The sequence below is a fragment of the Quercus suber genome, unplaced genomic scaffold, assembly GCF_002906115.3.
Source record: "Quercus suber isolate HL8 unplaced genomic scaffold, Cork oak 2.0 scaffold_20, whole genome shotgun sequence".
Taxonomy (NCBI): domain Eukaryota; kingdom Viridiplantae; phylum Streptophyta; class Magnoliopsida; order Fagales; family Fagaceae; genus Quercus; species Quercus suber.
In genome coordinates, this window is record NW_027069485.1 from 941,887 (window position 1) to 958,862 (window position 16,976).

General features: G+C 33.1%; 1 protein-coding gene, 1 long non-coding RNA gene and 1 other non-coding gene across 3 annotated transcripts; all 3 read left to right on the forward strand.

Annotated features, from left to right (window-relative positions):
* The first annotated feature begins 1,155 nt into the window (after nucleotides 1–1,155).
* On the forward strand, nucleotides 1,156–1,298 carry LOC111993989 (small nucleolar RNA snoR145). Its single transcript, XR_002881028.1, has one exon. It is a non-coding gene; the product is annotated as a small nucleolar RNA snoR145 (small nucleolar RNA).
* A 3,120-nt stretch (nucleotides 1,299–4,418) lies between these two features.
* LOC111993988 (disease resistance protein RUN1-like) lies at nucleotides 4,419–7,428 on the forward strand. Its single transcript, XM_065762993.1, has 5 exons — nucleotides 4,419–4,906; nucleotides 5,498–5,965; nucleotides 6,081–6,582; nucleotides 6,684–6,919; nucleotides 7,305–7,428. Exons 1-5 carry the CDS (start codon nucleotides 4,419–4,421, stop codon nucleotides 7,426–7,428), a joined length of 1,818 nt encoding a protein of 605 aa, XP_065619065.1.
* A 472-nt stretch (nucleotides 7,429–7,900) lies between these two features.
* On the forward strand, nucleotides 7,901–12,648 carry LOC136062925 (uncharacterized). The gene is made up of 3 exons (XR_010624658.1): nucleotides 7,901–8,184; nucleotides 8,269–8,920; nucleotides 10,817–12,648. It is a non-coding gene; the product is annotated as an uncharacterized LOC136062925 (long non-coding RNA).
* The last annotated feature ends 4,328 nt before the right edge of the window (nucleotides 12,649–16,976 follow it).

The following is a 16,976-nucleotide window of genomic DNA, read 5'->3' on the forward strand; positions in this document are numbered from 1 at the left end:
AATGAGCCCAAACATCTGAGGTAGTCTTTCTTTTTTTACTTGTATCCAAGTCCTCATTTGTAGGCTCTTGCTCTCCCTCTTCCTCTGTCCTTGGACTCTCTTGACTTCTTTCTTGTTCCTCTACCTCTAAGTCCACCGTCGGGGAATTCAGACTCCTAATTGATTCAAAAGTTTGGGAGTTAGAATCAAAACAAATTATTACAAATTTATTATTACACATACTCATTAATTAATAGGCTCAAATTCATAATTACACAAATTCACAAATTAAACATGATTAACAACAAATTCAAACACTTATTGGTTGTTTAACGGGCATAAAGGTGATGGTGATCCTGAGGGTGAGCTGCCAGGCGACAATGGCGAGGGTAATCGTGAAAATAGTGAAGGAGACCGCATAGTTGGCAAGGGAGAGCCGCTTGGTGAGGAAGAGCTAGATTTGTTTGTGTTTGTGTCTTCCATCTCCGTTTTAGGCTCTGCATTCCCAACAAACACAAAAAATAATATTTCATTACCATTGTCATCACAACCCAAACAATATTTAACAAACTCAATAATAGTATAACGCCACAAACACCTTAACCCATAAACCAAACCCTCAACAACAACAAAGCAAGTAGCAAGGCATGAAAGCAAACTAAAGTGCCTAGTTTCTAGTGATATGAGCTTTCATTGTGTTTACATTAGGCATGCTTGAATTTGAACACACAGATGACATTATAATTCACAATAACAAACACATCTACACTACAAGTTCTTAGAAATTAGGGTTCTGCAAATGCTCTCTTTGTTTTGTTGCAATAGATGTGATGAAGAGTAATACAAATCAATTGCTTGCTGGTTGATTTGTTATAATCATAAAGCATCAAGCAAGATGAATTATATTCTGGTTCGTATTCATTGAGCATCTTCAATTTAATTAATTTTTTTCATTTTAAAATTATCGAGGGACCTATGGTGGGAGCGCCGTACAAAATCGATGCACTCTTATCCAAGTTTGCCTTCGAAAATTGTATTGAAAGCAGATCACCGAGCCCAATATATATATATATATATATATATTTATTTATTTTTCTGTTATGGGCTCGGTTTATTTTTAGATCTAATTTTCATACATTACAATTGAAATGTATTATTATTATTATTATTATTATTATACGAAGGTCCCAGCAGAGAGGGGGGAATCTCTCTCTAACACAAATACTAATAACTAATTCCTTCGCACAGTTATATGCCGAATCGTAGAATGCCCAAAAAGCTTTTGTTTTGGACCATTCTGAACCCTCGGCTACATTCAAATATTTCATCTTTCTCTTCATTTCATTTTTGGGGGAAAAAACATTTAGAGATTTTGGTAATGTTTTTAATTTTTACTCTCCTTGAAAATGATTTTGTGTCCTAATTCAGACATAAATACTTACTGTGTACGTATGTGAAGGAAATGATTTTGGAAAATGGAAATGATCATATTCAAAATCAACTTTGTTACAAAGCAAGCCTAATATTCATAAAATCAAAATGGTCTTGGATTACACATTTACACCCAAAAAATCAAAAATCAAAAACCAACACCATCTCTCATTCTATCTGTCTCTGAAATCCGAGAAACCCAACACCATCAATAAAGGTATCTTCTCAAGTAAATACCTGAAGAAAATCTGATCCTCTTCGATTTGGCTGAAGCTGATCCTCTCCGATTTGACTGAAGGCTGAAGCTGAATCTGATGCTCTCCGATTTGGTCAAGCTTGAAGAAAAAATTGATGCTCCGATTTGGTGAAGAAAAGTGACGACAGCTCCGATTTGGCGAAGAAAAACGGTGACAGCTCGAGGGTGGGGTTTGTGACGATGGTGGTGAGGCGGTGGTGTTGTGATTTGGTGGTTAGGTATCTCGCCGTCTGGGTTTTTGGTGGTGTTCACGGTGGAGTGAGGGTGAGGGAGTGTAGGACTGTGTCGGATTGAGAGGGAGGGAGTGTAGGGAGGCTGCTGAGTGAGTGAGTGCAGAAGAAATGGGAATTAGGGTTAGAAATTTTAGGTATATATATATATATATTAGGGTATTTTAGTAATTTCAATGAACCGGGTTTTTACCGGGCCGGGTTTCAGGTTGGGTCTCAGGTTTTTTTAATAAAACCCGAACCCGCTTCGGGTTTTCTTTTTAAACCCATACCCGACCTTATTCCTAATCGGACCGGGTAAAATCCGGCCTATTGGGTCGGGCTGGGTCGGGTAAAAATTGCCATCCCTATTTATCCTACTATATATACCCTCATTACCCACAAAATTGTAAGAAGGCTATTCAAAAGAAAATCCTAGAGAGGTTTCTAAATCACACCCACCATTTTAGAGAGAGCTACTCATTCTTAAGTGAGAATTCCTTTTCAATCTCTTCTCCTTTCCCTCACTCATTTTTATACCTTGAGAGGAGATTTGTACCCAAACACAATTCACACCTATTCAAAGTGTAGAGAGTGTTTTGGAGCTTGGGAGCATTTGGGATTTGACAAAAGAAGCCGATGAGGCTTGGTGGATGCAATTGGATGGTATTGCGAGATCCAGATAACTTGTGAAGACAAGACTCCGAGAAGTCCATTGGTAGCTAGAACTTGGAGGGCTCAAGTACATTGGGTAGATTAGGCTTGGAGGATCTTTTTGATATTCGTGTACTCAACTTATTCACTAGGGGATCAATTTTGATTTGAAGGGTCGCAGATAGGTTTTCTGCCAAGTTTTTTGATTTCCTCTTCGATAACACATCGTCATGTTATCTTGTGTTTGCATCTCTCTTCCCTTACTCTTTAAGTTTTATATTTGTTAATTGCTTGCTTGTGGTTATGGCTTAGAGAGTAGTTCCGGTTATTGCACACCTTTTACTCTTGTTCGGCACTTACATAAGTTAGAGTAAAAACAATTAAGCCGTAATTTTAAAATTAGGGGTCTAAACAAGCTATAGTATTTCACACTATTTGAGCTTTCATATATATATATATATGCAATCAAAAAAAGATTTTCAAGTACTCATTTATTTTTTTGTTGAACTAGCACCAATTACATTCACTATCACATTAGTTTATAAATTTTTTGTTATAAATTTATAATACTTTTAATATTTTTCAAAAAAATAAATATATCATTGTTCAATTTAAGTATCTCCAATTTACAAATTGACATTATTGTTCAATAAGAAGATATAGAAATAATACTTCAATGAATATGGTAAAACAAACTTTGTCTTTTATTTTATAGCATCTTGAAATAAAAGTGTACTTTGAATGGGCACAATAAGATACAGAGGGGCCAAAATTACAAAATAATGTTTTTTATTTTATTTTTTATTTAAAGTTATTTTGCCAAACAAATTCTTTTAAAACTGCTTAGATCTCAACTTTTGGAAAGTCTAGTTACAAACAAGGCTATTTCCCTAGAGAAGTTTCATAAGAACCCTATTTGGTAAATAGTTTTTTTTTTTTTTTTTTTTTAAAGCATTATTTAGCAAAAATGACTTATAGAGGAATTGACATTCAATTTTATACTCAATTTTACAATATGTTTAAGTGGCTAACTAAGGGTCCGTTTGGATAGCACTTATTGTTGCTGAAAGTTGCTAAAAACTGATTGTTGCTGAAAATACTGTAGCAAAATTATTTTTAAATGTGTGAATAGTATCGTAGAACCTACTTTTAATATTAAATATTGCGTGAACAGTGCATGAACAGTGCACGCATAGTATTTTTTGTCTCTTAAAAGTCAATAAGTCCGGCTCCTAAAAAAAAAAAAAAAACTGAAAACCCAACTTTACTTTGAATGAAAAGTAGTATTATCCAAACTGGGTCTAAATGTGGCAGAAACTTGTTCTCATTTTTTACATCAACTTATTATTTTTTCAATTTTTTTTTTTTTTTTCACGACTTACAGTACACCATTCTAATAAATTGTGAAATGGAGAGGGCAATTTCTATTAGATTCCGTGTACAGCAGTGCAGGTGGCCATCATCTTCCAGGTACTTTCCTGTGCAGGTCTGCGCAGATGGAGCCACGTGAAAATAGCGGAAAGCGATGGGTTTTATAGTATATAAAAAAAGATAAAATATCACTGTAAAAAGCCCGGGGAAGAAAAAAAAGCACAAAAAGGACATTCTTGTTCATTAGGCACCCCGACAATTTATTGCGGAATGGCCGCTTGCCCACCACCTCTATTAAAAAATTAATTGATGGGGATAGAAAATGAACCGTTGAGGTTCCTCAAAATTAAAAAAAGAAAAAAGAGAAAATGAACTGTTGACCCATCTTCTCAATCTTATTAAAAGTTACAAACACATACTTCTATTGTGTTAACCAAGAGGCTTTTTGGAGGGCTTTCAGTCAAACTTACAGTTTCATGAATCTGTAACCTCACTGTTCAAGCTCATCCATTTCCTTTATGGCTCTTCTTCTATTAGCATTGGCTTCTTCCAAGAGATGGAAATACAATGTATTTCTCAGTTTCAGAGGCAAAGATACCCGTAAAAAATTTACTGATCATTTATATGCAGGTTTGAAACAAAAAGGCATATCCACTTTCAAGGATGATGAAAAACTCAAGCAGGGGACATCTATTGCCCTAGAGCTCTTGAATGCAATAGAAGAATCAAGGATTGCTGTCGTTATTCTATCAAGAGACTATGCTTCTTCGAGTTGGTGCTTAACTGAACTAACAAAAATCGTTGAGTGCATGGAAAAGACGGGATTGGTTGTTCTACCTGTTTTTCACTATATAAATCCTAGTGATGTGCGGAATCATAGAGGAACTTTTGGAGAAGCCTTTGCTAAACATGAAGAGAGTTTCAAGGATAACATAGGAAATGTACAAATGTGGAAAGCTGCTCTGGCAAAAGTTGCTGATCTTGCTGGATGGCATTTAAAAGATAAGTATGAATTTCTTTGGAATAATGCTATTTATGGTCAATTTATTTTTTACTCTTTTAGAATTTATTTATGGGTACCATTAACAAGCGCCCTTCTGGCAATTATTAACAAACTATTTTAAAAAAGTTTCAACACAACTTTTATGGAAAATTGAAAAAGTTGTCAAATCATCAATTTTTTCCCCTTTTCCATAAAAACTTTTTTAAAACGGTTTACTAACAAATGCCCTAATGACATTTATTACCATTTCCCTTTATTTATTATTACTTACCTTTTTTTTTTTACTTGGCCACCTGATAAGAGAGTATTTAACTATTTGTAAAATAACCTAGACTAACCCCATTCTAATCCTAGTAGAACTAGATTCTAGTCATGCAAGTATGTACTTTACACAGACCTTGCAATAAATTTGGTGCCTGATAGCTCTACAATTTCCCCCATAATCCATCTAGTAAGGAATTTCTAAATATAATTAGGCACTCTCAAGGTGGCTAAACTAAACAAAGCTAAGATTATGTTTATACTGAATGTTTTGTCTTTAAATGTGGCTAGCTCTACGTAATCAAAATTATTGCTTTGCTATTTTCTTTGCAGTCATGAATCAATAGTTATCCAAAAAATCATTGGAAGGATATTTAGTGAATTGTATCACAAACTCCCATGTGTTTCTGAGGACCTTGTTGGAATGGACTGCTTCGTGGAGGAAATTTTGGATTCATACTTGGGTGAAGGGTTGGGTAGTGTTCGCTTTGTTGGGATATGTGGGATGGGTGGAATAGGCAAAACAACCCTTGCACAAGAAATTTATAGAAGAATTTCTAGTAATTTTGAAGCTAGTACCTTTATTGCTAATGTTAGAGAAGAAACTAAAAATCAAGGTCTAGTTTATTTACAAAAACAACTTCTTTCTAAGATCCTCATGGAAAGTGAAATAAATATATGGAATGTCTATGAGAGAATCAATGTTATAAGGAATACAATATCTAATAAAAATGTTTTTATTGTTCTTGATGATGTGGATGGAGAAGAACAATTAGGAGCATTGGCAGGGAAGCATGATTGGTTTGGTCTAGGGAGTAGGATCATTATAACAAGTAGAGATAGCCATTTATTGAGAAGATGTGATGTGGATGATATATATACAACTAAGGTGTTGAACAACAATGATGCTTTGCAGCTTTTTAGTTGGAGAGCTTTCCATAAACGTTATCCTGAACTTGTCCAGGGACTTTATGAATTATGCTAATGGCCTTCCTTTAGCTCTTAAAGTTTTAGGTTCTTCGTTATTTGTTAAAAGAACGAATGAATGGAAAAGTGCCCTAGATAAACTAAAAGAAGAGCCTAATAGAAACATTTTGGATATACTTCAAATAAGTTTTGATGGGCTAACAAATATGCAGAAAGGATTGTTTTTAGATATTGCATGTTTTTTCAATGGAGAGAAAAAAGATTGCATAAGAGATATTGTAGAAAGTTTTTGTTATTATCCAGACTACAATATTGGCATTCTTATAGACAAATCTCTCAAAACGATTGATGACCAAGGAATTTTATGGATGCATGGATTGCTACAAGATATGGGCCAAGAAATCATTTGTAATGAATCTCCTAAAGAGCCTAGTGGATGTAGTAGGTTGTGGATTTATGAGGATGTCATTCATGTATTGAAGAATAATAGTGTAAGTTGACTAGTATAAACCTAAACCTAAAGAAGTATTTATGTTATTATAAAATTTTCTTAGAATTTACCAATTATTCTAATTTCATTTTTTTTTATTAGGGAACAGAGGTAGTTGAAGGCATAATGCTAAACATACCTATTCAAAAAGTGGAACACTTGAATGTTGAAGCCTTCTTAAAGATGAAAAATTTGAGATTACTCAAAATTGGTATTGAGAAGCTTCCAGAAGACTTCATAAATGGTAATGTGCAACTTCCAAAAGACCTCAATAGAGGTAAGATGCAACTTCCACAAGGTCTCAATTATATTTCTAATGAGTTACGTCTTCTTGAATGGTATGGATATCATTTAAAATGCATACTAACCAATTTCCAACTTAACAAACTTGTTGAATTAAGAATGCATTGTAGCGTCATCAAACAACTATCGAAATGAAACATGGTAAGATTTTTAGTTATGCAAATGTGTGTTTTATTCATTTTCATTAAGCCTTGACTTTATCTAATTATTTATTGGTTTATAACAGAATTTAGATGAGTTAAAACTCATTGACCTAACTGACTCTCAAAATTTGATTGAGATCCCGAACTTTACTGGAGCCCCAAAGCTTAAGCAATTGATTCTTTGACATTGTACAAGACTATATAAGATTCACACATCACTTGGAGATCTCAAACAACTTATTCGATTGGATTTGAATGGTTGCAAATGTCTCAAAAGCCTTCCTCACAAGATCAGCTTGGAAGCACTTGAAATTTTCAATCTTGGTGGTTGTTCAAATTTGAAGAAGTTTCCAGAAATTATTGGAAATATGTCACGTTTTTCAGAACTTTGTTTGAGATAGACTACAATAAATGAACTACCATTCTCAGTGGAGTATTTTAGTAGCCTTATAAAATTGGACCTAAGAGACTGCATAAACCTTTTAAGTCTTTCAAATGGCTGTTGTTGTTTGATGTCTCTAAACATTCTCATTTTATCTGGGTGCTCAAAACTTAATGAATTGCCAGAGAATTTAGGAAATATTGAAGGTCTAGAGGAACTAGATGTTAGTGGAACTACTATAATAGCATTACCTTTATCTGTTTTTCACTTAAAAAATCTCATAGTATTATCTCCCCGTGGATGTGTATCTTAATCATTCAATAAGCTCCTAAGTTTTCCTTTAATGCAAGGAAGAAGAAGTCCCAATCTAATGGGCATGTTAGAGTGTTCTTTACCAGGCTTGTGGTCTTTGACGAAACTGGATTTAAGTTATTGCAATATTCGAAGAATTCCTAATGTTCTTAGGTACTTGTCTTCTTTAAAAAAATTATATCTATTGGGAAGTAATTTTGTTTGTCTTCCTGAAAGTATCATTCAACTATCTAATCTGAATGACATTTTTTTGGGTGGTTACACTCAACTTCAAATGTTGCCCAAGCTTCCTTTAAATATTGAATATATTGATGCAAGAGGTTGTACCTAGCTGGAAACATTATCATTAAGTCTAGAATATGATTTTCGGCCGAATATATATCTTCACAATTGCGTCAAATTGCTTAATAATCAAGGCTACGGTGAATTGTTGTCAACAATTCTAAGACATTATATCAGTCAGGTCTCTCTCTCTCTCTCTCTCTCTCTCTCTCTCTCTCTCTCGCATTTGAAGTTCTAAACATCATGATTTGTTTGTTTATTTCAGGGACGCTATCGAGAGAATTGTTATACATATTTCACAAATCCTGGAAGTGAAATTCCGAAATGGTATAGGCACCAAAATGTGGGGGCTTCAGTGAATCTACAAGTTCCATCACACTTATTATTAAGTAACAAATTTAAGGGAATCACTGTGTGCGCTGTTTATATATTCTGCCAACATCATCCATTTCACCAACTTCATATTGAAAATTTTAGATATATGATAAGTACACATAAGGTTTGTTGTTTCGTTAAAGCTAACGGACATCAATCTACCAAAGTCATCCTTCCTTTATCGGAGGAATTTGGTAAGATTGAATCGTATCATCTTTGGCTCGAATATATTCCCTCTAGACACTTGGGAAGCGACTGGGAAGAAAATTTGAATCGAGTGGGTGCTAATGGATTCACCCAAATTGAGGTTACATTTGAATCGAAAGGTCCAGGCTTGGAGGTCACGAAATGCGGAGCCCATGTGGTATACGAGCAAGACATAGAAGATCTCAAACGGACTATGGCTGGGGCTAGGTCTAGCAGTTGCATCATCACTCCTTATTATGAGGATGAATCTGATGATGAACCAGAACCACCACACCCAAAGTGGATAGAGTGCCCTAATCTAATTGAAAATTGGATTGGGAATTTATGCACATAAGGTAACTCTGATTGTGTGCAAACTTTTTTCTTTTTTCTTTTTTCTTTGATGTTTTTGTAAGTCACCTCTTTCTCTTTCTTATGGGACTAGTTTGCAGTTGATTGTGTCTACTGTTCATCATTTTTGTTCAATTAATTATGCTGGAGGGTGAAATCAGCACTTTTGTTGCTCTATCTGTAGTATTTACTACAATTGGACCCTTTTTACTAGTGTCATCAAAGGAGCGACGATTTTGATCCAACCATACAATCCATATCAAACAATCTGGAATTAAATTCGAAATATCTGAATATGATTCCCAAGCCAATGATGCCAACAAAATAACCCCGCCACAGAACCTGGCATAACCCATGGAATACCAAAAACTTGAATCATATAAACCCATAAAGAGGGTACAACAGGATAATGAAGAAGTAAATGGTCCACAGATTCCCCATTACAATGGCACATACAACACCAATTTTCCAAACCCCTAAGCATGAGATTATCCAAAGTAAGAATCCGACCATGAGCAGCTGTCCACAAAATGTCATTATTTTCTGTTTTCATTTAAACAAATTTATTTAAGGATGAAATTTTGTCTAGAACTCCTAACGTGTGTGTGTGTGTCTAATAAGTTAGCTCTGTTGATTCATAGAGTAGAGCTATAATATTGATTCCTTTCTTTAGAACTATAATATTGATTTTTTGCAAGTTGCCATCTTTCTCCTCCTAAAGGATCTTGTTTGTTTGTAGCTGTATATTTATTTTTTCTTTTTAAATTCATTGGCATATGCTTGCATATCTTTCTCCTTTTAAGCTGTGACAAGGGCCATTTAAGATCAGTAATTTGTGTTTCTTATTTCTGCTAGTTGCCCCAACTGATTGTGTGCTCGTCAATTTTGTTGGAGAGTAAAATCCGCACTTTGTTGCTCTCTGTTTATGGAATTTATTTTAATTTTCCATAGGAGAATGCAATAGATGCATGCAATCCCAGTGTTGTTGTACCACTCAACTGGAAAGAAGAAACTTGCAAAAATCTCCAATCTTGTTGCTCTCATTGAGTATTATTAATTTCTTTCTGTAAAGTAATTGTAGTTGTTGAATTATTGGCTATCAGTTGAATATCTGTAATCATGTTATTTCTGATCAGAATCATCTTTATTGAGGATTCTATTGCTAAATTGGCCAAGCTTGACAGTGGAGAAATGTGAGTTAGTCTTGTAAGTTCAACATGCTGATATGTAGAGTTTACGCAAACAATAAGGCATTGCTTGGCCTCTTTATCTGATAATTGGGATCTCATTCAGCAATTGATGATTGATAATAGCCAAAGAAAAATGCAAAACTGAAATTATGAGGCAAGACCTAGTAGAACTAGAAGCTCTGACTAGGAAGTTCACCTTGAGGACAGAAACAACCCCTTGATGCCATTCTTAAAGACAATGGAAAACTAGTTTTAGAATTAACCTCCACTACTTGCACAGCTGCTTTCTTTAGTCTTCTTTTATAGAATAATATAAAAGATCTCATTTATTTCTTCTTTTCTTTGTGATCTGGTAAGATATATATTTTCCATGGATAACTTTGACTTGCATTTCTTTTAATATTTATGTTATTTATTTATTTCCTCTGTTTTTTTTTTTTCCTGTCAATCAATATTTCCAAAGTTGAATATTGTCCTACATGACCTGTCAACTTATTGTTTGATATCCTATGGCTGTCAGTTTATTTAACAGTTCTGTCTGAATCAATATGTATTTAAATGCTATATCAATCTATAAACATGATGTTTATCATTAGATGAAATCCATTCCTAGGAACACCTTTTTGTTTGTTAATTCTGTTATTTGTTTCTGCTTGTGTCTCCACTTTCCAAAGAGGGCTGATGGTGTAGAAGTTATTGCTGTCACTGCAGGGAGAGTCATTGGATCCATAAGAGGTCTCAATTGTAAGCGACTGGTCAGGATAGATGGTGCAGAAGCAGAGACTCCGTCTTGTATACAAAGAAGATGCACCACAGATTTGGCAAATTCAATCCACTGTAAGGCTTCACTTTATGATATTTGGGACATCATACGTGAAGATGTACTGGAATAATATTTTAGACCATTAAAATCATTCTCAAATCAACCATTCTCCATAAATAAATGTTCTCCCTCAAGGTGAATTTCAGCCATCAAAGTACTGCCCCTTCTCTGTCTATCCAGCTACCTACATATTTCAGTATATGGAAAGGACTAGTTCTATGTGCTTCATTTTCATTTCATGAGCATCTGATCATAAGTGAATCTTGATTAAGACTTACCCACCACATTAGTTGTCATTTGGATAGTAAGAAAGGTAGCCTAGAATCTTCCCTACTCTATTGCATCACTAAAGGGAACTTCACGTGGTTAGATATGGAGGGATATATTTGGTTATTACAACATACCTTGTGGATCATTCTCAGATTTTTTATGTTTCAGTGCAGTCACATTGAGGTTTCAGCTGTAAGCGACTTCCCAGGTTTGATGGTGCAGAAGTGTGGGCAAGGTTTATTATACCCTCAAGAGGAGGAAGAGTTTGGGTAAACAATCATTAAATGCTCTAAAGAGACTTATCACAATGCGGATCTCATTCATCAATCAGTAGCAAGTGATATTCCAAATGATAATCAAGAGTGAATCTTGTTGCTCTTATGAGGACCAATATTCTGGAAGGTTGAGAAGACCCATTTATCCAGAGCAGATCAGTAGAAATAGCATTTATTTTGATTTTTGAGGACCAATTCCCTGATATTCAACTCCCCCAAAATGATTTACTGGTAATAAATGTGGGTATTTCCTTTGAAAGTACCATCAATCTCTCTCTCTCTCTCATTGGACATCACACTTTGTTCAACAGGACTATGATTGAAGCTTTGTATATAATTCTTGTCAAATTCTAGAGTGGTTCAACCAATGTAGTGATGAGCTACCACAAGCTTTTGCCTCAAGACAATTGCAGCATCATGTACTACTCTGTCCAGAACCTGGTTTAAACAATCTCATCAGCATTCCATTAATCCAACTACAAAATATTTTTTCCATCTCCCACAGATCTTATAAACTGTCTTGTTCACTCTCTAAAGTTGAGGAGTTTCCTCCAGCCCCAACTGAATTTTTGATAAATTCTAATTATCCAAAAGGATCTATCTCTTAGCGGATTTTCTTTTATTTAAGCCAACAAAATTGAGCCAGCTTGAGGAAAAAGATTTCATGTATACCTCATGATTGTTCACTTGTTACGGTCCTCAACTCTTTTGAGTCCCACACATACTAAATTCCAAGCTACCTAGTACATGAGTTATCACTTCCAGTGCAAAGGGATTTTCTAAATTGCGGCTCAATCAGCTTAATGACTTTCTTAGGTAGTATGAAGATTTAGATCAGTATACCTGTATGCTATAAAGCACTAAGGATAGCAAATGCAGCCTCCCAGCAAATGGACAGTTTCTTAGTTCCCCAGGGAATGATTTGTGCATCTCATACCCTGTTTCATTATTTTGATTTCATATATATGTCATTATATTTAACAAAATGCAGTGGTTCTGGGTTAGTCAATATCCATTTGAGTTTGGATGTAAGTCCATTTTCAGACCCATTTTTATCCATTAACTTGTGTTGTTTCTTTTTGATGGTTTTCCAAGAGCGAAGGACTGAAGACGTAACCGTTGTTGGTGTTACTAGCAAGGACTGTCATTGAATTTTGAATGGACGCAAGGAAAGCTTTGCAATGGATTTATGAACTTCTATTCCTTTAGTTTTACAAGTATGCTTCTAATATATATATATATATAATACTAGCATCTACGCACTCACGCTGCACATGCTCAGAGGTTCTTTTATTATTTTTTTTCTTTAAAAAAAAATCATATGTACTAATTTGGGGTTGCATTATCCAATCACCAAAATTCCTAAGGGAGTGATGAGATGTAGTATGGAAAATTTATTTCATTCACACACATATAAATCTCGTCGCACTCCTAGGAATTAGTATATATGAATTTTCTTTTTTAGAGTAGAGGCTAGTATTTATTAAACAAACTAATAACATGCCAGTAAAAAAGACTATTCTTTTCTACCATGCCAAACCTCATCTTAGGGTATACCATGTTATGCCAAACCTCATCTCACATAAAATGGGGAACTTAAGGATATTCTATTTTAAGTGTATGAGTTGAAGTAAATAACTGATATATTTCTACATTGTTGCAAAATACAAAACCGTGAATCACAAAAGAAAAAGAAAAATAGTAAAAAGGAAAACCAAACAAACAAAAAACGTAATGATGAGGAAGAAAGAAAAAATGAAGCCAAAGAGCAGACTCTTTCCCCATAAGAGCATCTCCAATAGGGCTGGGCATCTCTAAATTTTGGAGAAAAAAGCCACTATTCACACCAAAAATGAAGTCCAACAGCCTCTCTATCTCTAAATTTTGTTTTAGAGTTGCTATAGTAGCAGTAGCTCTCTAGGCCTGGAGAGCACTTTAGCAATCACTGTAGCTTATGCAAACATTATTTCTCATTAAACTAATGCCAGTTGAATTAAAAAAAAAATATTTTTTTCTCTTTTCTTCCTTTCTCTTTCTTCTCACGGCTACAAACACAACGGCTACAAACACAAACATCTTTCTCTCAAACATCTCTAAACTCAAGCATAATCAAAATACAAACTCGAAAACATAACCTTAAAATTAATCAAACCATAACAATAAAAGAAAAATCCAATTCTTAAAATAAAGTTGAATCAGAACAAGCAAATACGAAAAAAAAAAAAAAAGAACAAGCCAATCTAACCCAGCCTGGTGGTGGGGAGGAGGATGAGCGGTGATGGGGCGGTGGGCGATCTGACCCAGTCTTTCTCCACCAGCAGTGAGGTTGTTGGAATGTTCTTGAGGTGAAAAAGAAAATAAAAGAAGGTGGGCTGAATACTTATGTGGAGGAGAAAAACAAGAAAAAGAAAAGAAAGAGAGAGCTTCTTGAATGCTGTAGAGTAGATGAAGAGAAGAAAAGAAAAAAGAAAAAAGAAAAGTGAAGAGAGCTTTAGTGGAGTAGACGAAGAGAAGAAAAGAAAAAAAAGTAAAGTGAATGAGACGAAGTGCCAGAGAACAAAAGAAAAAAAGAAAAGTGAAGATAGAGATAAGGGAAAGGCGTGGAGGAGAAAAAAAGAGAAAAAAAGAAAAGAAAAGAAACGTGTGGATGAAAAAAAAAAAGATAAGCGAAAAAATAAAAAATCCTAATTGAAAAATACTACCATAATATTTTTATAATATTTTCACAATAAATTTGAAGTAACAAATTGTTATTAGTTAATATTGGTGAGTAAAAAAATAATTTCAGTAGTGGGTTCAAATTAGAACTAGTAACAACTTTCCACATAAATTTTATTGTGAAAGTATTGTGTAAAATGTTGTGAATATAGCACTTCTCATTGAAAAATATAGTTATTAAAAAAAGAATAAATGATGATTAAAAAAAGAATAAACAATGAATGAATAAATAATATTTAAATGAGATAGAGGATCTGTTGAAAAGTATATTTGAAAATGTAAGTAGGCAAAAGCTAAATGTCACTGTTCATTCTCCAAATAGAAAAAAATTAGGCAAAAATTTAGAGAAGCTGCCGGAGATACTCTAAGATTTGATATAGAGCATGGCTCTCCAATTTTTGTAAAGAACGTACGGGAAGAGGGTGGGTGCTCCTAGTTACTGAGGGCCCTCCTAGAGCATACTCTTTCTCCAAATTTTGTATTTTTGTCCAGCTGTTGTTTTGCACAAATTTCAAAAATTAACCGAAGCATATATATATATATATATATATATTGTTTTATTGGCCAAAATGGCCAAATACTACATTTTTTGAAATTTTTAGCAAAAAACCACTGTTTCGGAAATAAATACTTTTTCTAGTACTCAAGTTTGGTGAACTCGAGTACCCTATTTTATAGTTCCACATTAAAAAAATAATGTGGTACTTGAGATTGGTAAAATCGAGTACTATGCAACACAATACTCAAGTATACCAGGCTCGAGTACCGTTTATAAATAAAACATAGAAAATTTTATTTCTACAGTACTTGAGTTTACCAAACTCGAGTACCGTGTAAATTTTTATTTTTTATTTTTTTGTTTGAGGATAATCGAGAAATAAACATAAAGATAAAAATAAGTAGCTTTTTTATGTTTTTATTTATTTAAATAGAATCATTGTAAAATATAGAGATTTTAATTTCGAAATATGAATTTAATTTCTACATTGATTAAAATTGTTTATTATTTTCTCATAAAAAATGTTCACTGTTTTTGTATAAACTATTTCTACGATTTTGGATAAAATTATTTTCTGTTCAACATTATTTAAGAAATTGTTCACTCTCTTTTTTGCATAAATTATTTTATGTTCACTATTTAAAAAATTGTTCACTGTTTTCTCATAAAACACCTAGTGAAATCTTGTTTTCTAAATTTAAACGCCAAATATGAATGTTTTTTCATGTTTGAATTTCACAATAATCAAATATATTTTTCTGCATTGATAAAATCTGTTTCTACATTAATGAAATTTTCTCTCTACACATCATATTTACTGTATATTCGAATCTACTTACTACATTCAAAATCTGTTTTTTGCATTAATTAAAACTGTTCACTATTTTGTCATAAATATTGTTTACTGTTTTCTGCATAAGCTATTTCTAGCATTGGCGCAGTTATTGGACTTAAATGGTTTTTGTGTTTTTTTTAAATATGTAACCATATGACTAATGGACAAACTCCATGAAAGAAAAATGAATGATTCATATAAATCACCTAATGGTAAATGCCTCGAAAAATTTGAATTTGTAAAAATGTTCGAATTAGTTGAAGGTAGAAATTCGAGAAAAATCGATGGAAAATCAATGAACGTACCAAATCATGAAGGTGTACATAAGATGTACAGATAGTCTAGACTTGTTGAGAAATTTGATTTCGTTGAAAGTACAAAATAATGAAAATTCAATGGAAAAGTATGTACGTTAGATGTATAGATCGTATGAATTTGTTTAAAAATTTGAATTCATTGAATGTACAAAACTGTGAAAACTCAAGGAAAAATTGTATACATTAGATGTACAGACAGTACGAATTTGTTGAAAAATTCGAATTCATTGAGTGTGTAAAATTGTGAAAATTCAAATGAAAATTGAAGAACATACCAAATTGAGTAAACTTAATGGAAAATTGATTACATTAGATGTACAGATCATCTATTTTTTTTTTTTGTATTGATAAAATCTGTTTCTACATTAATAAAATTTGCTCTCTGCACACCATGTTCACTGTTTTCTCATAAAAATTGTTCACTGTTTTCTGCATAAACTATTTTTAGCATTTTGCATAAAATTATTTTCTGTTCGGCATTATTTAAAAAATTGTTCACTCTCTTTTTTGCGTAAATTATTTTTTGTTCACTATTTAAAAAATTGTTCACTGTTTTCTCGTAAAACACCGAGTGAAATTGTGTTTTCTAAATTTAAACGCCAAATCTGAATGCTTTTTCATGTTTAAATTTCACAATAATTGAATTTGTTTTTCTGCATTGATAAAATATATTTCTACATTAATAAAATTTGCTCTCTGCACATCATGTTTACTCTACATTCGAATCTGCTTACTGCATTCATAAAATCTGTTTTCTGCATTAATTAAAACTGTTCATTGTTTTCTCATAAAAAATTTTCACTATTTTCTGTATAAACTATGTCTTCGATTTTGCATAAAATTATTTTCTGTTCATCATTATTTAAAAAATTGTTCACTCCGTTTGCTAAACTTTTTGCTAAAAGTGTGCTAAATTATATTTGTACTTTGAAAAATTTGAAAAGGTAAAAAATAATGTAGGAAAAAAAATGAGGTTTTAAAAAGCTGTACACAAAAACTAAAAACTAAAAGTTGAAATTGATGTAAAACAGACTCTTATCTCTCTAAAGGTTTTATTTTTTTGCATAATTTTTTTCTTCTTTCTTAGATAGTTGTAATAAATAAAGAGAGAAAAAAATGTTCTAGAATTAAATA

Coding starts and splice junctions, on each gene's coding strand:
- LOC111993988 (XM_065762993.1), top strand. CDS start 4,419: ATGGCTCTTCTTCTATTAGCATTGGCTTCTTCCAAGAGATGGAAATAC. Junction 4,907..5,497: donor GGATGGCATTTAAAAGATAA/GTATGAATTTCT, acceptor TTTTCTTTGCAG/TCATGAATCAATAGTTATCC. Junction 6,583..6,683: donor ATGTATTGAAGAATAATAGT/GTAAGTTGACTA, acceptor TTTTTTTATTAG/GGAACAGAGGTAGTTGAAGG.